Source organism: Pseudopipra pipra, chromosome 4, assembly GCF_036250125.1.
Source record: "Pseudopipra pipra isolate bDixPip1 chromosome 4, bDixPip1.hap1, whole genome shotgun sequence".
Taxonomy (NCBI): domain Eukaryota; kingdom Metazoa; phylum Chordata; class Aves; order Passeriformes; family Pipridae; genus Pseudopipra; species Pseudopipra pipra.
Genome location: NC_087552.1, coordinates 2,201,154 through 2,222,933, shown reverse-complemented (window position 1 = coordinate 2,222,933; position 21,780 = coordinate 2,201,154). Strand labels below are relative to the sequence as shown.

General features: G+C 45.0%; 2 protein-coding genes across 3 annotated transcripts; one reads left to right on the top strand and one right to left on the bottom strand.

Annotated features, from left to right (window-relative positions):
- Nucleotides 1–2,220: 2,220 nt before the first annotated feature.
- On the bottom strand, nucleotides 2,221–21,763 carry GTF2E2 (general transcription factor IIE subunit 2). Its single transcript, XM_064653886.1, has 8 exons — nucleotides 21,688–21,763; nucleotides 20,929–21,095; nucleotides 12,149–12,240; nucleotides 11,644–11,751; nucleotides 10,852–11,034; nucleotides 10,599–10,692; nucleotides 3,772–3,887; nucleotides 2,221–3,073 (listed from the first exon to the last, which is right to left on the bottom strand). The coding sequence occupies exons 2-8, from the start codon at nucleotides 21,089–21,091 to the stop codon at nucleotides 2,954–2,956; spliced, it is 876 nt and encodes a 291-aa protein (XP_064509956.1). The 5' UTR covers nucleotides 21,092–21,095; nucleotides 21,688–21,763; the 3' UTR covers nucleotides 2,221–2,953.
- SMIM18 (small integral membrane protein 18) lies at nucleotides 13,704–18,988 on the top strand. 2 transcript variants are annotated; one of them, XM_064653903.1, is made up of 2 exons: nucleotides 13,704–13,938; nucleotides 16,746–18,988. In XM_064653903.1, the coding sequence occupies exon 2, from the start codon at nucleotides 16,791–16,793 to the stop codon at nucleotides 17,082–17,084; it is 294 nt and encodes a 97-aa protein (XP_064509973.1). In that variant the 5' UTR covers nucleotides 13,704–13,938; nucleotides 16,746–16,790; the 3' UTR covers nucleotides 17,085–18,988. The 2 variants fall into 2 exon arrangements, with proteins under 2 accessions (XP_064509973.1, XP_064509972.1); XM_064653902.1 differs by having other exon boundaries at nucleotides 13,705–13,934.
- Nucleotides 21,764–21,780: the final 17 nt, after the last annotated feature.

Here is a 21,780-nt window from a genome sequence, read left to right as displayed (position 1 = left end):
AGTGCAGGAGACCAAAGTGCCTGCTGTGGACTAGATGGTCACTGTAGGGCACTTCCATCTGAAATATTCTACTCCGTGTTCTCCGCCCAAGTTCCCTCATCTTCCTGGATAGCAGCAGATGCTTCCAGGGAAGGAGGGGATAAACGGGGGCTCCCAGGAGAGAACATGATGCCTCTCAGCAGCCCTTTGCAATGCCAGACTGAGGGAAGAAGGGTTTTGCCAAAGAGAGCGAGCTGAGGGCATGATGGTTTTGGCCACTGGGAGAACCATCCTGCCAGACAGAGAATACAAGAAAACACCCTGGAGAAAGATGAAACAGGTTTAAGTTTTTAACAGCTGAACTTCAGTGAAAAGCCTGATCTGGACATGAACAATGTGAAGAGACTGAAGTGGACTGGAGGGGTACTCAAATGCTTTTAGCAAACAGACTCACTTTGATGTAGTCTGAGATGTTTTCAAGTTGCATAATTTGATTTGTAAGAGAACTTGGAAAAAAAAGTTAAGGACCACTGGGAGCATCTTTGACAAAACCCAACTCCTGAAAACCACATAAAAGAAAGGAGCTCAGGCTCCTCTTTTTTTTTTTTTTTTTTTTTTGACAGGCTGAGAAAATTGGGGCTGTTCAGTCTGGAGAAGAGAAGGTTGAGTGAAGACCTCATAGCTTCTTCCAGTATCTGGAGGGGCCTACAAGGAAGCTGGAAAGGGACTCTTCATCAGGAACTGCAGTGATAGGACAGGGAGTATCTAAGCTTATTGTCTGAACGTGTTTCCTTCACTGCTGCTTGTCTGTAGTCCATGCCACCTCTAACAAGACAATGTGAGCTTCCCTTATTTACCCTAACAAGTTGCAAAACTCATTTATGCCCTCTCTGCTACTATGGCAGAGGGGAAGACATCCTCCAGTGAGACAAAGCCTCTCATCCAGGCTTTCCAACTGGACACCACCCGGACTGTTTTGTTCCTTTGAACACTGGAGCCTGACAATGCCAGCACAGAGCTCACAGTCAACCTTGCTTTCCTGCTCTCCTTTTTTGGACCTAACATATTTTTAATCTTTTAAAGTGGCTGGAGGCATTTTCTTTAGACTCCTCTATTATCTTAATCACTTGAGCAGAGAAACAAAGCAGGTAGTCTACCTTACTCTCTAAACCTGCTTTGGTTCAGAAATAAAGGGCAATGCTACACGAGATGACTGGGAAGTTACTCCATAAACCCCCCCAAAGGTAGGAAAGGCAACTCAGAGCTCTGCTGTTGTCCAGGCAACACCATCAAAAAAAAATCACTGCTCAAAAATCGCAGCAGATGGAAGGGAACTCTTTTTTCTTGAGTGAAGATGACAGAAGAGGGGTGAACAGTTTTGCAAGTGTGGTACTTAAAGCAGAGCTGTAATGGAAGAGTAAAAAGCTCCAAGAGGAATTGTTTGTGCTGACCTGGAAGATATAGGAAAGAAAAACAGTTTCAAAACTGGCTGGAGCAGCATGCTTTTATAAATATATATATTTAAAAGGCATGAAATATATATAGATTTAAAAAAAAATAATAGAAGAAACCTCCTAACGGCATTTAGCAACTCTTTTAAACAGGGCTGACATGTGCAACGCTGGGAGCACTGTCTGTCTCTCAGAAGAGCAGCCTTGAAAATCAGGAGGATAAATGCTGCACTTCCAGCAGCACATTTCCCCCAAGCTGACAGAACTCGTTCAGTGCAACAGCAACAAAGCCTCATTCTTCATCTGCTCACGTGCCCAGGCCCGGCGGCCTCTGCTTCAACCCCGGGTGCATCAAGCAAGCCAGGAGCTCGTGCAGGGGCAGCAGGGACGGGATCTGCCATCCGTGGGGGGCTGCAGTCACCTCTCTTATCTCTGATCCTAACCCTGGAAGCGCAGGGAAACTGCTCCCCTCCCGCAGCGCCACGAAAACAATATCAGCATTGACCGACTCTGGTTCGGAACATAAAAATAAGTTATCAAAAGGACATAATTTGGCCACGATCCACGTTGGGCTGTGCTGCACAGAACATCAGGCAGCTACAGGGAGCTTTCATTTAAGGTGGTTCCTCCCCTCTCCCCAACCAAGACCGATAAAAAGATGACACCATTAGCCCAGAACAATAAGCCACTGAGAAGAGAAAAACACAGCAAAGATTCCTTTACCTCCTTGAAAAGGAAAACAGGCACAAAAGATGCTGATTCTCTCATTCTTTTAGGAAGCAACACTGGAAACCAGCATTGTAAGTTTATTACTTAAAAAAAAAAAAAAGCTTCAGTATTACACCGTTGTTTTATTTCCCTCCTGTCCATAGAGCAGAACGTGTAACGCACTTGCACCCACGACAGTGTGATGCAATTCCTGATTAGCTTTAGGAAACTGTGGCTGCATCCCATCCTGCAGCCCGCTGGGATTTTGGGAGAGGGAGTTTTCTGAGTTTGAGTCTCAGACATCACTGACTTTCAGAAAAGCTCATTCCCGTGGCGAGGAAGAAGCATACAAACCGTGGGTGTATTTGACTGTGAAAGAAACTTTGCCTGCAGTGATTTTACGGAAGAAAAGGTTTCCCTGAAACAGGTAAAACAAACGCTGTATTCAATCCCACTAGAAAGCCCCTTGTAAGTAATTCCAGGTAAATACCCATTAAGCAATGTAAAAGCAGAGTTAAGCACTGAGCAGGAATTCCTGCATTACACACTGAGCACCATTTAACACCCTATGCCAAGAGGCAACTAGTGAGAATCTCTTACTCTAAAGAAACGTTTCCCAACAGCTAATTAGATTAACCTCTACATTTAATAGCTCATACTTGCTCTCAAACTGACCTGTTTCACCTCGGCAGTTGCTGGGGTGGGGGAAACACATCACATTATTATATACAGTCAGTCCTTCTGTGAGCAGACACCGAGTCCCAGCGGCAAAAAGCCCTGTCTAAAAACACGCGTTTGCTTCAGAATTCAACCGCTCACTGCTTGCCAGGAACCACATCAGAGTAATCTTTTAATACTCCAACCAAGTGGTCATTGTGAGTCTTAAACCGACGTTTCTTCTGAGAAGCAGGTTTCTTCCTCCTCTGAATGGGAGCCTGCAAGAAGAAACAAACAGGAGTCAGGAAATATGCGACATCTGACCTGGTGCGTGACGCTGTGCTGGTCATCGGTGCTGTGAAAGATGAGCCCTGCCTGAACCAGGGGTGGGCAGGGAAGGGAGGTGCTGGCTTGTTTTGGCAAGAAGCAACAGCATCCAGATCCAACCCAGGCAGGGAGATGACCCTGGGGACAGAGCAGAGCCTCGGTATCCCAGGCACAGTAGTGGAGCCAGTGTTCGTAAGTGAAGTTTCCAAACACTCCCACACAGCTACAGAAGCAGGTACATGTCCCACAGTTCTATCCAGAATCCCATCAGGATTTCAAAGCTATTTAGCTATTTTTCACAAAAGTGAAAAAAACAAAAACAAAAACAAAACCCACCTTTCTCCCAAAATACTTCTACTCGTAATGTATCAGCTTCAAGCAGAAGCTTCCACTTAGGAGCTGACAGGGATTTCTGGCGTCTGCCCTCTTTCTGATGCTGCTGCTTGGATTAATTACACTGTCTCAAACAAGTTATATAGAAATCACTGACTGGTGGCTGCAGCACTGGTTTTTGCAGCTTTTAAAAACTGGACACACTTTCCAGAGCTACACAAAGCTGTGCACGGGCTCACCAACACATTCTGGAACTAACAGTGTGGGATAAGGAAGGGGGAATCTCCCAGGGAGATGTGCAATTTGTATCTCTTACTATTTTCTTTGGTCCGGTTTCTTGCATGGAAGAAATACCCTGTCGTTTCAGATACTCTTCTATCTTCTCCTCATCCATAGAATCCACGGGAATGCTCCTCCACAGCTTCTGAAATTCTGAAAGACCAAACAAACCCTGGTTTTATATGGCAGTGATCAAGCCCTTGATTTCAAACACTGAAACACTGTCAGTCTGTCACTGCCAGCAGGCACCCACTTAGCACAGCCTTTACCCACTCCAAAAGCCGAAAGCACTTCCAAACAACACCCAAAACCCAAAAAAGATCAAGCCCTAACCAACAAAACAACAACAACAGAACACCCTCAAGCTAAACTGCACTCCAGCACCAGGAGCACCCGCAGGCAACCTGTGCTTTTCATGTTTATTTGCTACGGAGTTTCTTTTTGCCTGGCATCTCTAGAGCTGTGTAGGCTGGGAACGAGTTTCACAGATCTTGGTGATGGAGAAAAAACCCTAAATGGCAACCTCATTTACACATCTTCAGCTGCCAGCGTCTTGGGAGACTTGTCAACCCATTGCCCAATTTACTGAGGATTCAAGTCATTTACTTCAGTGGGCCTGAGCTTGTTTATCATTGTAATATAATCCACGCCAGTGCTGTACAGATAATAAATTACTAAAATTCCTCCGGTGTTAAAAAGAAGAGAGGCACCTTAAAAACCACAGCAGCAGGAAAACAGACAGAGACAGTAAGTCTTAATTAGAGCAGCTGCCATCTGCCTGCACACTTTCTGCCTCACGTAAAGTTTCACAGAGCCTCTGGAATGCCTTCTCCAGGCAGCGGCTGGTACGATCCTACCTCCCTTCACTCCCCAGGCAGGGAGTTAAGATACATCCTGTCAGCAGGTTTGGCTAACAAACTATAAATAAAACACGAGGCACACATAGCAACGCAAGATTAAATTTTTCCCCTTTATTTCCAGATAAATTTAGTATACGGTTGTCAAAACAACTGCAACTCCTGCATTCTTAAGGATCTGTCCTGTGCAGCTGGGGATGAGATGCTCCAGGGACAGTTTGCCACGGATACACCAGCTCTGGGCAGTGTACAAAAAGGGTAGGTAGGTAACCAACTTGGTTCCTGCACTTGGACCAATTCCCTTTCTAATGCTCCTTGTTTTTCTACGGACCCACATGCTTCAAGTCTCAGGTGTTTCTTTTCTTCCCCTTGCCAACAGTAAGGAGCTGTTCCAGCTTTCCAGGAAACAAAAGAGAGGAATTTCACTGGTGAGGAACAACAATGTTCATTTTTGGTAATGCAGCATTTATGAAGAGAACCAAATCTTGTCAAAACACCACTTTTGGTTACAGGGAGCCAGCGCTCAGCCTGTGTCTCACAGAGGCTCTACAGCACCCCGGGATCAATGTCCAGACCCCTTAATTCAAGGACTGACATTGTAGTCAAGACATTCTCTGTATGCTCATCCATTCTGAGGGGGATTCCAGGCTTTTGGTATAGCTGGCAGTGCCTGCTATGACAGATCATTCCTCACCTTATCCTGCTGCGGGAGGTGGAGAAGGTTTGTACTCTTATTTATAACATCCTGAAACAAACACAGATGATGTGTGTCCTCATTGGAGTTCAGGATATATGGACAAATATGCCCTGGTTCTTAAAAAAGAAAAAAAGCTGAGGATAGGTCCTTAAGGTTAAACTGGTCTACATTCTTCTGGGGAACAGAAGTGAAAAATTAAACACTAGAAAATAAATGGTCAGCTCTTCAAGGATCAGCATGCACACAAGTGCAGATCACAGTTAATATCTAACTACAGTGTTCTGCATTTCTTGTAATGCAGAGGTTATGCCATCATTCCAGCTTCACATCTGCCCTTTCAACCTGGCCAAAAAATATGAATGGAACATTCACCAAGAACCAAAAGAGCAAAGCTAAAATGGACTTGACATACAGATAATTTAATCCACTAATTGACCCCACCAGAACCACTGTATCCTATTTTGCAACTCCATTTAAAAATTCCTTCATAAATCAGGCTTCTTTCAGCACTACTGCTTTGACTGCAGCAATTGCAAAAGCATCTTATTCCCATGCTGGAGCTTCATATAGGGCTTTAAAACACTTCATTGCCCAGGAAAGAGGGAGTCACAACAACATGGAAATATTCTGTGTTGAAGGATTGGTTTGGAACTAAAAGCACAGGATAAAGGTGGAGAAGCACACAGAGCTGTCACCCTTCAGTGCATATGAGCTGTCTGCATTTAGGGTGCCATCTAAAAGGGAAGGGACAGCCATCCATCATCTCATCACAAAACCAACTCCATGTAACACCAGACACTGGGCTAAATGCAAGGCCTGAAGAAAGAGAGCAGCTGGATGGCTGGCACTGAACCATTTCCACACTACCTGTCAGATTTAAGTCTCCAAGGACTATGCCCCTATCAGCCAGGGAAAGTTTAGACCTTGGGAATACACTCTCTGAATTATTGTGACATCCTCTCTGAAATATGAGAGCCTGTGGGAAAAGCTGGCAGTAACTGCAGCTCCCAAGAAACAACCCTCTGCATTTGTAGCTGCGGTACTTCTGCACCTCAAAAACGATACCCTTGATCTGAGATAGGAAGAGATTTCTCCCCATTTCCTTGAGAAAGATCTGAAATGCTGTCACCCTGGCCCTTTGCTGTGTGTCTCAAGAGCAAACAGAGACAGAAGGCAGCTCCTAGGGAAGGTTTCAATACACCATATCCACTTTTTACCATGTCTCTCTTTTCTCTGACGACAGGGAACAGGCAGATCAGTGCTGGGCTGAGGAGCAGGAAGGGCATTGTTGGAACAGAAAGCTCACCACATGCTGGCCTGCTCCAGCCAGGCATGGAGAGCAGGTTGGGATGCACACATTCCTGCAGTGTGTAGCCATTATAGTTACAGAGCACATTGACTTTTCCTTCTTCGTGTCCTGTTAACTGATTTTTACACCATCACACCACGGTGAAGGTGAGAGACTCTTCTATCAGAGCCACTAAATTATTTTATAGATCAGTCAGAGCAAGTGTAAAATGGGTATGGAAGGAAAAAAGCAAGGCTTCACCTGCCCACAGCAGGCTGCATTCAGGCAAGCTGACAATCTCTCCTATGGCTTAGGCTGCTTTGACAAGACAGAGCCCAGAAAAAATCCCCTGGGGAGAAAATTCCCTCGAGTTTCTGGCCAAAGCCAGGCAGGTGCTGTGAACCCTCAAGGAGATTTGCATTTTCCACAGAGCTTTTAAGTCCTGTCTCCCATGCAAGAGGCAGAAAGCTGTGATCCCAGCACTGAGGTAAGTGTGAGGAACAAATCCTATCTGTGGTATCTTGCAATTTGATCACTAAAATATTTTAACTCAGAAGCTTGACAGAATCAACACTAGTCCCAAGGCAGCCTGCTCCCTTGCTCCTCCAGAGAGCTAAATTTTGGTCTTTCAAGTAATGAGAGGAGGGAATGAGACCAGGAGCTGACTGAAAAGCCAGTTTAGGTGTTTGATGACATCTCCGGCAAGATGATGTCTGCATGCACAGACTTAAAAACAAAGAGCTCTGACCAGCAGAAACCAAAATGTAGCTAAGCAGAAGGCAGCCAAACAAAGATTTTGCAAACCCCTTCTCTCTCTGAAATTTCCAAGGGGCAAATACTCAGTTGCCTCCATTTTACTGCATCACAAGGTGCCTCATAAATGAAAACAATTTGCACTGACATTCCCTGAGCGATTATACTCCTAAGACACTTCCTTCCTATAAATGCTTACATTTGGGGAACGGAGTCATGGGTAAATGACTGCGTGGTGACTTTGGAGCAGCTTATCCTGCACTTCTCACTGCCTCACCTGCTCTTGCAGAAAGGTTGAGATGGCTTTGGAGATAAACTGACATATCATGCTGGTAATAAAATCTGCCAGAGATTAAAACCAGCTTAAAAATCTCCACTGAGCTGAGCCAAAAGCTTAGCACAGGACAAGAACAGACAATAACGGGGCAGAAGGGAAGAAACGACTGAGTAGAGGGGAAGATGGAGTCCCGCTTCCTAAAAGTCCCAGGGAATGCAGCACTGGATTTATACCAGAAGGAAAAGGTGCTTGATGTTAAATCTGTGCTGTCCCTGGACCACCAGAGCCATAAGTCAGCACTGATCCCCAGCAATTTTTATGCTGTTAAATTTAAGAGGCTTTGGCCATTCTCTAAATCTCTTCAAAGGTGCTCAGGAAGAATTTCAAAAACCTGCATAATTAAGTATCCGAATTTTTTAGCACTCAAATACTTCCTATAGTGCATTCAGCTGAGAAAGATACCATCTCTAGCAGTAAGGCAATCAGACTGGCCTTTCAGCATTCAGCACAGGGGTGAAAGCCTGGTTCACATGCAAAGTGCTTCGCCCCAGCACAAAAAGGCAGCGCTTGACTTGGCTTGAAGCACCTGAAATCTGGCCCGGCTTTTATAAACGCTTTCAGCTCCACACCACTGACAGAAGATTAATTAGCCAGGAAGTCCAGAAGGAACACATGCAATCTGAACCCTCCTTGGCTAATCACATAAAAGGAAGAACAAAAGCTGTTCCTTGCTGCTAAAACCTTCCCCAGTACCCTTGAGATCACGATATATAGGCACTGCTCTGCTGTTGCGGTACATCGGGATTTATTTTCACAGGGGGAGAAAGAAAAGCTTGTTCAGCCATCAAGGGGCAGAGGCAGGCACTGCCAGAAAGCAGGTCCTCCCACTGCTGCAGGCAAGGAAATCCAAACTGCCCCAGCAGCTCCTCTTTCCCTGCTGATGGAGCTCAGGCAGCGGTGGGAGAGGATGCCCAGCTTCCCGAGGATATTAACCCCAGCCAACACACGTTCTGAACTGGAGTGTCATACGGCAGCACCACGCACCGAGGAGCACAGAGCCCCTATTTCTAAGGATAAACATTAAACTAGAAACATATTTTGAACTGTCATCAGCTGCTAGATCAAAGACTCTGCCAACACTTCAAGGCTTATTTTGCAGTCTTCTAAAAACCTCATTTTAACGTTGCCGGAGATAATGAGCTGCAACAGCACTGCTAAGGCAGAGACGTGTCATAACTCATCCTGCACACAGACAATCCTGCCAGTGGCTCCCTTGGAGACACCCTTCTGGTGCTCTGGAAAGAATCCTAAAGCGAAAGTGCTCGGGAAGGATGGGTTTTCTTCATCTCAGGATAACACAGTTCCAGCTGCAATGACTGAACCTACTCAGGGATGGTTTAAGCATTGCGGCGAATGAGGGCAGATCACAACAGTCACAAAAAGAGAAAGTATTCCTGCTCCCTCTCCGAACAAAGCATCAAAAGGAAAACCAAAACCAGCAGGAACAGAACAACAACAACAGAACATCACTTCTGGATCAGATGGGAAGCTGCTGCCACCTGCGGATAAAAGGAAGCAGAGACACCTTGAACTACAAACGCTGCAGGCTGGATCCTTTTGTGACACACACTTAAATGCCTTCCTTCAGCGGGAGGTTGAGACAAACGGCTCAAACACTTTGTTTCAAGGAGTTTTAAAGTTTTTTTTTTTTTACCTTTTCCTCCCTCTCATAGCAATAGCCTGCACTGTTTGTTCCTAAACAAGGATGGTTGTGTTCCAGTTATCTGGAAGCAGATTGCACAAGAGGAAACATTCAGCAATCACGACTGTAAGACAATCAGTGGCTGCTAAAAACTTAAAAGCTTTGTCATAACAGCTACTGCAAGAGCACCGATTTCTAAATGTTTTGGCCATCTTCAGACCCCCAAAAGCTGTGGGCTGACGACTGAAGAGGCACTATGTGAACAGGATGGCAGTGTTCATGGTAAACTCATAAGCATTTGGGAGTCAGAAATTCCCCACTGAATGCATTCTGCATTTCACATACAGTTCTGCTGCCATTACCAAGAAATGACAGAAATTACCACTTAAGGAGATTCACTTCAACATCTTGAAGCATTTTTTATATTTTTAAATGCTCAAGATGTCACGTCTACTTTATATTTATACAATGCAATGGCTTTATGTGGCATGTTACCAGAACAATAAATTAACAAAGTGTCCAGTGCTGTTGAGTCATTTAGAGTAAAATCTTCTGACACAGACTGTCCCCTCCTTTCTGCACTTACAGGCACCTGATTTTGGCATAAATGTCATTACTGGAATACACCTTGATTTTCTGTAATTAATTTCTGGGCACAAAATTGCACTAGAGGATTTTACCACTATTTGTGACACAGAAAACACACGCTGCACTTGTGAAGTCCAAAATCTACCCCAGCTCTGGGCAGCAGCACTACCCCACATCTGTGCTCTCATTCCTCCCAGCTGTAAACTACCCCTTTTCAGTAATTTTGCTCACAGCTCCTCCCTCTTTGCTTCCTCCTTCTGTTCCATTAGTGGCTTTTCGCTGGATTCACCGATAAAAGGCACATGGTTAATTAACTGGGGAAAAAAAAAACAACAAAAAACTTGCACCCACAAGCCATTCTTTGGGGGTTTTTTTGGCTGCCCTTCGCACAGCAAAATGTTAGATGCCATTTTAGTCACAGTCAGGTGGCTCTCAGTCCCATGTACCGCTATCCCTGAAGACAACTGCTGGATTCCTAATGCCACATTCCAATGTATCCATCATAAATCAGAGGATACTACCCCTGGCCTCGCTGCTTTTGTTAGCCTTGTGATAATATAAACATTCTCCTGACATCTGGATACACCCAATATTTCATTAGCACCTTAAAAGACCGCCACGCCTGAAAACTGCTCATACCCAGAGCTGCTTCAGGTGAGTTCAAACCAACTGCCAGGGAAACCTACCTAAACCAGCACCCACCTTCATCCACAGCAAAGTGACAGCTCTTGTCGTTGTAGAAAAGAATTTTCTTCTTATCAGGGCGATTAACAAAGATGATCTGGTCCCCTAAAGCCTCGAAAACAAAGGCAAAAAAGAGCAACTCAAAATCACTTCACTTCCAAGCATAAGGTCTCAGACTTGGGGATGCAAATCTTGTGCTACAAAAGGCATGACAAACTATGTAAGATGTAGAATAACTGGCTGGGTTGGCTGAACTGCACATGCTCCTCACCTTTATAGCTTTCTGTGCGTTGGGCAGCCCTTCCTCGATGTCTTCCAAAAGGATTCCTCCCAGGCCTCGCTGGTCATGCTTGTCTAAGAGCCTGAGCAGAGCCTTTTTGTCTTTTAAGTTGTACTTGGGTTTGAAAGCATACTTCCCATCCACAACTTCTATTTTCGGGTTGTTGACTAGAGCCTGTAACAGAGACAGAAATTTTTAACTTTGAAAAAGTGCACACGCTCATTAGTTTTATTCTGGTGTGGTTTTGAGCAGATTACCCACACTTTACAGCTCCAAGGTTGGAGGTTTGAGCTGAAAATTATTTTAAATCCTTGGATTTAATTATGCCTAGGCATAGTTCATCTCAACACAGAGAAGGTACCCAACTTTGGTGCTGCAGGGTATTTGTTCACCTGTTGTCATCTGGCAAAAGTACAGGGATAATTTTATATATGCTTCTTGGGAGGAGCTTTTTCATTCCATTTTGATATTCTGGTTCATTTTGGAAGCAACCTGGAGCCACCTTTTGAAAGACTTCAGCAAAGCCAAGCTTCCCTCACAAAAACCACTGCCAGAGTGGAGGTTTCTGTTCCCCAGAACAAAGGAATGCTACAGTCTGTATTAGGTAGAACCATCCTAGTTTTACTATGCAGAGAGGTACAAGATTCACACTGATGTGAATCCAAGTAGTTTCTTAAGGAGGGAACACGTATCTATAGAGCTTGAAATTAAATAAATGTGTATGATTCAGGTTTATCATAATCCTTTATCTTTAATTAAAATCTAAACGTGTGTTTTCTTCACCTCGCTCATTAACCATTGTTTCTGTTTGAGTCCAATATCTAAATGCTGTGTTTCATCCAAAATCTCTTCAAGGGTTAATGGATGTGTATCACCCCGCTGGTGCCGAGTCTGGAAAAGCAAACAGGATCTATTAGAGCTCTGTAATCACTTTATTCAGCAACTCAATTATCATAAAGTAACTAACATTGGCACCAAATTACACGTTCATCTTGATCAATAGGTCATCAATTCTAAAAGCTGACAGCAGCTTGCAACTCCTGCAAGCAAAACCCATTACCCTGGTAGTAAAGTGACCTGGGACAATTAGGATTTCAGTAATGGAACAATGTGCTGACAATTTTGTTTACTGACAGCACTTCAAATTTAACAAGCAGTTTCTTGAAATTCTCACTCTTGCAGTTAAAGAATTTTGGAGTTTGAAATATTCAGCATCTTTCAGCTACCACGGGAGAATAAATAATCAAAGTATTTAAAAACATGGTAGTTTTACACCAAAACACCATACCTTCATGTAATTCACTATTTTAGCAAGGACTCCAAACTTGTAGCCAGAGCCTCCTGAAAGGGCTTTCAAGTTAAATGATCCATTGCTGTGATCTACAAAGGGAAAAAACAAACAATTTAACGATGCTTCAACACCACCCTGCTGGTTCTGAGCTCTGTCTCCTTCTCACTCTACTTTCAGAAGGTTTCAGAATGACATCTATGGACAGAAAGGTGCGTGGCAGGAGGAGACACCCTCGGGATTCTGTCCTAGCACACGTGTTGATCCAGATCCAGTCGGTGGACACAGCTCTGGAACATTTCTGAGCAGAGCTCCACAAATAAAAAGTTCCCTGGGACTTGACCTTTAAGACAGCAGCAAGTGGCTGCTGCGTTATGACCATAAGTGAACATGTTTAATTCGGTGGCTTAACATCCCATAATCATTTACACTACATTAATCCAGGCTGAAATAATGCACTGCATTGGCTCTACTGAGACAGCTGAGATGGGGGCAGAAAGTTTCCCTTCTTCCCAGAAGGCATTCAGTGGTTACACAGCAGGTAAAGGAAGGCTGTGATTTTTTTTTTTTATTATTTGTTTACTGTTTAAAGTAGCTGTAGTGGAGAAATTTATTAAACACACCTCTATAAATTCAAAACAATTCAACCCGGTGTGTTGCACCACTGGAACAACAATTCAGAATCCCCTTTGTTGTCAAATCTTTATCACGTTGTTTCAAAAATTCTTGCAAGGTCGTTAATGACCATTTCATTAATTTCAGCTCTTAGCACAGCACATTAAACACAAATATCCACAAATCACAGGCCCATTTACCAGCACAGGGTTGCTCAAACCTAATGGCAACAGCTTTTTGGAGTTTCAGCTACTCCAGGAAAAGAACATCTCTTCGTCACCACGGGAATTTTTCAATCCACTGGTAATTTCTAAGCACATCTGACAGGACAACAGGTATCTTAAAGATACTGAGCTCCTACTATTTCCGTGGAAAAATCAGTGGAGGGTGAGAAAAAACCCGAATTCTGTAGCTGACATTGTGTTAGAGGCTTCACATAGCACAACAATTCTAAAATTAACGTAGAAGAATCAGTGTAACTCCAACTGCTGAAGAACATTTTATTCTGGTTACTAAATTAAGACTGAAAAAAGGGAGAAAAACAAAAGCCAGCTTCCTCTGAAAAGACATCCCATAGGGATTTTCCCCCGCAGGGTTCCCTTTTAACATTAAAAATTAATGTCTATGCAGGATATTTTATAAATAGATAAAAATCATATGTGTAAGTTCAAACAGTGAAGTGATTAAAATAAATTCAGAGGTAACAGGAACGGTTAAGACAACCCATCATGTCTTTATTCTGTCAATTGAATCGGGAAGATTATCTTGTTTAATCTGCCTGGCTACAGCCCGCTACAGTTCATGACAGGGGAATCTAAGCACACGGGGAGGCTGGAAATCTGCAGATATTAACACTTCAAACGTCACGGTCTGATGGCTGACTCCAGCACAAAGCAAAGCAGGGTCGTGGCCACTGCTGCACTAACGAGCTCACCACGTCCCAAAAAACAGGGGCGGGGAGGGTTTTGTTTCTTATTCCAGACTGTAAGAGTCATATTTATGAATGATTTACTCCTGGGGTTGAGGGCTCGATGCAAATGAGCACAAAGGAAGTTGTCAGCAGCATCGTGCTCCGGCCAATGGTAGGAAAGCTCCATCTTAGCTGTGCCATAAGGCTGCACTAAAAAAAGGGACCAGAACGGCGCCCTCGCAGCATCCTTTCACACGAGAGGTAGGTGTGTATCATTTTATAACATTCTCTTAGGTTTATCTCGATTACTGAAAGAAAATATGCCTGTAAGCTAAGAACCTGCAAAAGCTGCTTGGAATCAGCGTGATTTTTCCCTGGGTTTGAGCAGGGTTTAATCCCGCTGAACGCGGAGGAGCTTGTCTTGCACGATCAGACAAGCACTTTCACCATCTGTGCACTAATGGAAAATTGATGACCACTCCATCTTACAGCAAAGCTAACACCAGCAGCCAAGATTCAGTAAACAAAATGGATTTCACCCTTGCAGGGGAGGTGGCTCCTTTCCTGCAGCCTCACGTTGGCCGTGATTGATTCTCTATGTTTTTAGAGAAACGCCAGTGAAAGGCTTTTCCTTAAAACAAAAGACAGCTCGACCTGAAACGTGAGAAATGCTACCTCCCAGGGGGTATTCCGTAAATTAGGCTGCCTAAAAGAGGTCTGTGTGCGTGGATGTGTGAGAAACCTGTTCTAGAAATGTGTTATATCGGGGTAGGGTGAAAATCCCATCGCGTGTTATTACCTTTGGAATATCGGAGCAGCCACAAGGCAAACGGACAGGTTAGAGCCCATCTGAGATTTGTAAATGCTTTTATCTCAAGATGTCTATTCAGTGGTTGCTTAAACAGGACTTCCCCAGTACTGCATTAAAAGGATTTTTTTTGCCAGTCATTTCCCTCTGCTCCATGAATATGGTTTCAAATAAAGCTGCTCCTCTGCAGTGCCTAAAGATGGTAATGCTTTTAAATTAAAACCCAGTACAGATATTAGAGGAGCCAGTTCATTAAATATTTAATTCCCTGCATTTTGGATACATATAACAGCTGACTTGATTTCAAATCACTGGCTGATGATGTGTATTTGAACTGTGTCCTTACAAAATAAGTGAAACTGCAGGAAAACAGCCCATTTTTGACAGCTTTCAAGGACATTAACCTTAGTGCTGTGGTAATTCTGAACACCCAGCAACAGCTACTTCAGTCATGTATTTTAATAATTACAGCTATGAGTAGCTAATCTTTATCTGCCTTGCTTTATTCAAATCTAAGGAAATCATCATCATCCTCAAGGGGCACAAACCACCTCCAGCAAGGCATTAAATTCCACCTCCTGGATTAAAGATGAGTGTGCCCTAATGGTGGCTGTGGAGTGGGAAGGGGGGTGGATGCTGCACTGTGCCTGGCCAGCCATGCCGTGCCCAAGACAGAAAAAAATACTAAAAATAGTAAATTTTGCATCACATGAACAGTTCATTTTTGTGCCCATGTGTTTACAGAACGAGCAAACTTACATGTTACAGATTCCAGCAAAACCCTCAGTCTTAGAAATCTGTTTACAAAGTTCGAAACAAAACTGCTTTGTTTCCCAAGAATATCCTCTTGCCATTTAAAATACACAATTAAATCCTAGTTATTTCAATTACTCCTCTAAGGGGACTCCAAATCCTTTTACTCGGCCCGCCCTCTCTCTCACAGATTTTCAAATAAGTCTTCAGGTCACCCCTTTAAAAACCCTCCTGACTTTTAGCCCCAAACAAGCCGGCTGAGTTTCCTTCCCAGACTGTGACCAAATCAAGCCAGGACCTGACTCAACTCAGGAGTATTTTTAGCTTGGGTTTGCTCTCTGTAAACTTTTGTTTAAGAAAAAACCACACCAACAAACAGTTTCGTTAATCCTACCCATCTCAGTCATACTTTGTATATTCAATTACTAATTTGTGTATTCAGTTACAGATTTAACAGAGGAAACAGTAAGTTACCGCAACTGCTCCAGTAAATGTCTGTATGGAATGCTAATGCCAGGTACCTTCCCAACCACAAAGGTGTTCTGTTTCAATTTAAATCCATTAAAGACAGAAGGATAAAGAACAAAATGTATAATATTTGAATGATAAAAGTAAGACACAGATAGCAAGCTGGTTGGGCTGCATCATCCTAGTTTTCACTATATACCTTTTTTTTTTTAATTAATTCCACAGAAATGAGGACAGGTGCTTAGGCTGCTTAAAGTCAGCTGCTTTAGTACACACCACCATCACCATGCTCCACCTAAAAACTCCTGGCTATTTCCTCAAGGAAGTATGGAGATCTGACTCCATCTCTTTCTCCCACACCCAGTTTTAAATTGCCTGAGGGATTCAAAGGTTATTATGACATCCTACAGCACGCCATGACAGGCAACCAGGAGTTACTGTGGCTCCTTGGACAATTCTTACTACATAAGACTATAAACCAAAGGCAGATTTATAAACCAAAGCCAACTTCTGCTTCATCTCTCCCCATACCCCCAAGCAGCCTCTTCTGCTCGGTGCAAACACACGGCACTGGAGCCAGGGAGACATTGCTTCCCCAGCAGTTAAGCAGAGCTGAAAATAAGAAATCAGAATTCCTCAGAAAGGGTTGGGTTTTCCTTGGTATAAATCCCAATGACCATGGCAGCACAAATGGGATTTCCAGCGGTTGAAACTACTGTACAACTTGAAAATTTTCTTTGTAACTTTTCTGTCTGTGCACAGAACTGAAATAAAGAAGCCAAGCTCCCTCACTCCTGAATAACTCACACCATGTGATGCCTGCACAGAGCAGATGCTGCCGAAATAAACGTTCCAGACCAATCGCAAAGTTGTGCATTTGGAGTGTGGCACTTCTGTGAGCAAACACGAGTATGCAACCATCCGTGGCTGTAGGAGGTGTGAGCACTTAGTCTGAGCTGAAGTTCTTACAGTTTGTGATAAAAAAAAAAATCACAGCATGTCCTTGACTGACAGTCCTCAACAGCTTTGTTTTTGTGTTTCAGCCCCCAAATCTGTGGCGGCGAGCACGCTAAGACAACTCCTGAAGAATGGCAACCCTCAACAGCACTCACTGGAACGAGACTACGTCCATTTCCCAGTATCTGGGCTTCCAGGTGCAAAAAATTTACCCTTTCCATGACAACTGGAACACTGCCTGCTTTGTTATCCTGATCATATTCATCTTCACTGTGGTTTCTCTGGTGGTGCTGGCTTTCCTCTATGAACTGCTGGACTGTTGCTGCTGTGTGAAAAACAAGACTGTGAAAGACTTGGAGAATGAACCCAATCCTGTCAGAGCCATGCTGAACAGCTTCAGGAAGCGTGAAACAGAGGTGGTGTAGGGGGGACTGAGCACCAGCACTTGGAGAACCTTTGACACCTTGAATGAAGCCTCTTGTACCTTACAAATGAGCAAGTCACGTGCTTTTTTGGTTTGGTCTTAAATATAACAGGTTGTAATTTTATCTCTGGATGTGAACTGGAACAATTGGCAAAGGCTTTCCAAGTGTTTAGCAGAAGGACAATCTGTTGCAGTGTTATGGGGGAAGAAAAGATTTTTGGTTTTAAATGAACTTTTGCTGTTTATATTGAGTTACTAGCATAGAATTTTGTCTACCTGACTGAACAAATGTTGCCTCATGTGGGTAAATCTGTGTTGCTCAACCAGAGAAAACGTTTATAAAAATGCTCAACAGTCTGATCACACACAGTGCAAAGACACAGCAGTGCCATCCCACCAAGTCAACTGCACAGAGACAGGACAGACAGACCAGGGGTGAGAAAAGACATAGGAGAGAAGGGTGTGGATGGCAAGAGACCCCTCAGACAGAACAGCACTGGGTGAATTCTTGCCTTGGGCAGCACTTCTTATTATAGGTTTCTTGCTTTTAGAAGAGACAGTGGTGGGTGGAAAATTAAGCCAATGTGAAATGTATCCCTAAAATGGTCTTTTCTAACCTCCTGTGGTAGTTTGAGCCTTTCTCTCTCCTCCAGTTCTCCAGTTCCAGAGAACTGTTCTCCCTTTATTCCATATTCAACCTGGTCAACAATTTCTGGGTGTCGAGACCTGAGAAACCCCCTTCCTTCAGAATATCTGCCCCTTTCCACAAAATCCTACGGCAGTGGTACCACTGTTGAGGAGAAACAGGGACACTCCTCTGCCCCAAGGCTGCTGCCTCTGTGGCAAACACAACACTACAGGGGGTCTGGCAGCAAACAAAAGTTCTGTCATGAGGGAAACAAACCCACCTAAATGGCAAAAAGAGTGACCTCACAGTCCACCACGTCTGAAATTCCTTTGTGCTATGGCCAGTACCTATAATTACCTCTTTTTTTTGTTAATGCATCAACTCCCTCTCTCAGGGTGAGCATGCCTAAGCTCCAGAAGATCTGGACACAGTGGAAGACTTGCTAACTGACTCGTGCTGCTCCTGGTCGGTGAGATGGAGTCGCCAGACACCCAGGGCACTGCAAACCAGCACAGCTAGTCCAGTGATTCACCTGGAGAAGCAAACTCCCTTCTGCAGCCACAAAACAACACAACGACCGCTGCAACCGTTCATCTCAGATGCGCTTCTTGCCACAGTGAAGCTTTGCCAGGACCAGCCCCGCATGCGGAGAACGCTCTGAGATAAAAATCCAACTATAAGCACAATTAATGGAAGCTCATGCCCCAAGTACAAGGTAATTTAGGATCCACACCAAGACTTATGATGAAGACATCAGCGGTGGTAATCACGACCTTCTGCCGCACGCGGCAGCATCGGCCTGGAATAACCAGTGTCCAGCTCAAGAGAGGCCCAGAGTAGCCACTGGGATACACTGAATTAATTGGCACTTCTCTTTCCAGAAAGAAAACGCTGTGGACACTTGCAGCATTCCCACCAGGTGCCCACCATGGCTGCACACAGGAAGGCAGCGTGCAGGAAGCACCACGGTCGGCCTCTGCTGCGCTGGCACCGCCTTCTTACGCCCTCCCGAGAAGCACACGGAATGACAAACCTTGGGACCCATTCCAGCTATTTATTCCCCAGGTCTACAAAGGTGAATGGGTGTCTGCACAAGGAACAGAAGGCAAAAGTCTCCCCTTGCACAGCCCTAGAGACTCAGGATGATTCTTTCCCATAAAACAGCCCGTGGAGATTTCGGCTCTGGACTAGCGTTGGCAAAGACCATCAAGACAAAGGTCTTAAGATAAAAAGACCCCAGCCATGACTTACTGTTCATTAATAAAATGGAACAAACAGCTTTGATCTATTTCGTTTATTTTGCAGTTACTAAATCTCAACTGAATAAACAAGGCAGCTTTGAAGTTTTTCGAGTAACTTGCTGGAATAATGATTTTAAATAACAATAGTAATCACGCCACAGTAATCACTGTAGTAACAGTGGGAAGCTTAGAGTCAGTCTTCACATAGGGGCCAGATTTAGCTATGCAGTCATCTGAAGATTAGCAAGATTTCCATACCTCTCCTCCCCCAAAAGGTGACCAGGGCAGGTTCTCTGAGTCACAGAATCACAGAGCAAGGATTCTGTGGGTGTTACATATCAGTGCAACACTCAATCACACATTTATCATCTTTGTAGTCACTACACAACAAAACTAGGACTGATCACATTAACTTTTGTTTCTTTAGGGAGGTTTGTTTCTTTATTCCACCTCCCCAGACCCACCCTTGACACCTCCATATGCCAACAGGCACCTGCCAGTCTGACAATTCAAATATAAAGCGGGTTTGGAAGCAAAGGATTTGGACTCTGCAGCATAAAAATCTAACAGAAACCTTGAAACCTTTCTGATACTATCTGGAAGGAAGCCAGCAGCATAAAAGATCAAGTGTGGTTCCTCCCAGCCACACTGTGTCCCTGTTTGTGTAAGCTCATTGTCTGACAGCTGCAAAAGCACTCACAGTAACTCTCAGCCCACAAAACCACAGAAACAAAATTAAAGCTTCTTCATCTGCTCCAGTCCTCCAGATCAGACTCATATTTGAACCCTCCACCCTCTTCATGCCTCCCCATTCCTTTTTCCCTGCTAAATGCTCTCACTCAGGAGACACAGCTTAGGGTAGCCCACTTGGAATTTTATTTTATTTGGACAGCATGGCAAAGGGATGGATGGAAAACTGGCCTCCCCTGATTTATTTTAGCATGTCTGGCTGATAAAGTTCATTTGGGGCCTGAGAAGCTGCAAATACAGACTCACACTCCCTACTCTTTCCCTCAGACAGAAGATACTTCACTCCTCCCACCATGCTTGACTTTTTTCTCCATTGTTTTAAGCTCTGTCATTTCTTTTAGAGTCTAGGACAGAGCCACATGTTGTGCAAACTCATGTGCTTGCACAACAGGGTATTTTGTGTTTTTAGTAACTCCTCACATTTGATCTGACCTTTAGAGAGCAGTTAAGAACTGCCACCGCTTTCAGAGCAAATCCTCTCCCCAGTGCACTTTCCACATGCTGCCACTATTTTGGTGCTGCTTTATTAACTGCTTATTTGATACTGAGATGTGCATTACCAGTGCCACCATCCCAGGGAAACCACACAACTCCTGAGCAAAGCAGGCAGAAACCTCTGGAGGCCCTGGTACTCCCAGGTAAAAGAAGGACAACTGCTAATTACAACACGCAAGCCAGACAAGATGTACCTTGCAAAATCCATCCCATGCATGGATACCCCTCAATTTACAGTTTGCTAAACGTTTTAGCTGCTCTCCTGCCAGAAATAATCATAGAATCACAGAATGGTTTGGGCAGGAAGGGACCTTAAAGCTCATCCAGTTCCAATCCCCTGCCATGGGCAGGGACACCTTCCACTAGACCAGGTTGCTCCAGGCCCCATCCCATATAGCAAAGACAGAGAAAATGAATGACATCACTGTTCCTGCTTGTCCAGCAAGCACCAAAATCCACAAACCAAAGCCCAGCTTCACACGAATTATTCTGGCAGCAGCAATTCATCCAAGTCACCAGAATGAGGCTTAACACATATGCACGGTAGGGAATTTCTTTTTTCGCATCGTGCAAGCAAATTTCTTAAGAAAAAGCACTTATTTAAGAGAAAGAACGGCAGCAGCCACCAGCCAAACTCACAGATATGGTGTTATTCACATAAATAAACCATAGCTTAAGAGGCAGGCAGTGGGAAACACCTAGCAGCTGCCACACAGCAGATTCTCACCCACCTGAGTTTTGTTTGGAGCTGGAGGAGCCCCCTTGTTCTACCTTGGCTTTCTTCTTCTTGGAGGCAGAGGAGTCCGAGGACAGCGCCGGGCGTTTCTCTACGGCCGGCGTGGAGAGAGCTCGCTTCTTGAACAGCTCCCGCTCCCTGAGCAAGCTGGGATCCATGGCTCTGCCACGGGAAAGAGGCGAGACACAGGTGTCCGGGTCAACAAGGTATTTAAGAGCGGAGGTATCTGTTTATCGCAGAATATGCCGAGTTGAAAAAGACGCATTAAGGGTCGAGTACAACTCGGCCCCGCACAGGGCATTGCAAGAACCCCACCGTGTGCCCGAGAGGGGCGTCCAAAGGCTCCCTGAACTCTGCCAGGCTCGGTTCCGGGATCTCTTCCCCGCGGAGCCTCACGGAGCTGTTTATTTCTCGTTCCCATCCTCCTCCCGCTGCGCGAGGACTTCAAAGCACGAGGACTAAGGTGGCAGAGCACCACCGGGACCCCAGGGGCGGAGAACGGGATTGCTGAGTGCGCCCACGGGGGTGCGGGAGAGGCGGCCACCGGCACCCACCGCCCGCGTTAGCTGGGGGGGGAAGCGGCGCAGGGGACAATGTGGCAGCGCGGCCGGAAACCACCGGCCCGAAGGGCGCCCGGCTGCCGCGATACCCGCGGTCAGGAGGCAGGGAAAGCCGCCCCCGTCTCCCTCCCCCGATCCTCTCCCAGCCCCACTCCCCGCTCCCGTCCCGGTCCCCTCCGCGCGCCCCCCCTCACCCGCGCGCCGCCGCCGCCGCCTAGCGGGCCATGCCGCTCCCGGCAGCCCCCGCGCGCGCACCGCCCCGGAAATGGGCGGGGCGTCGCCATGGC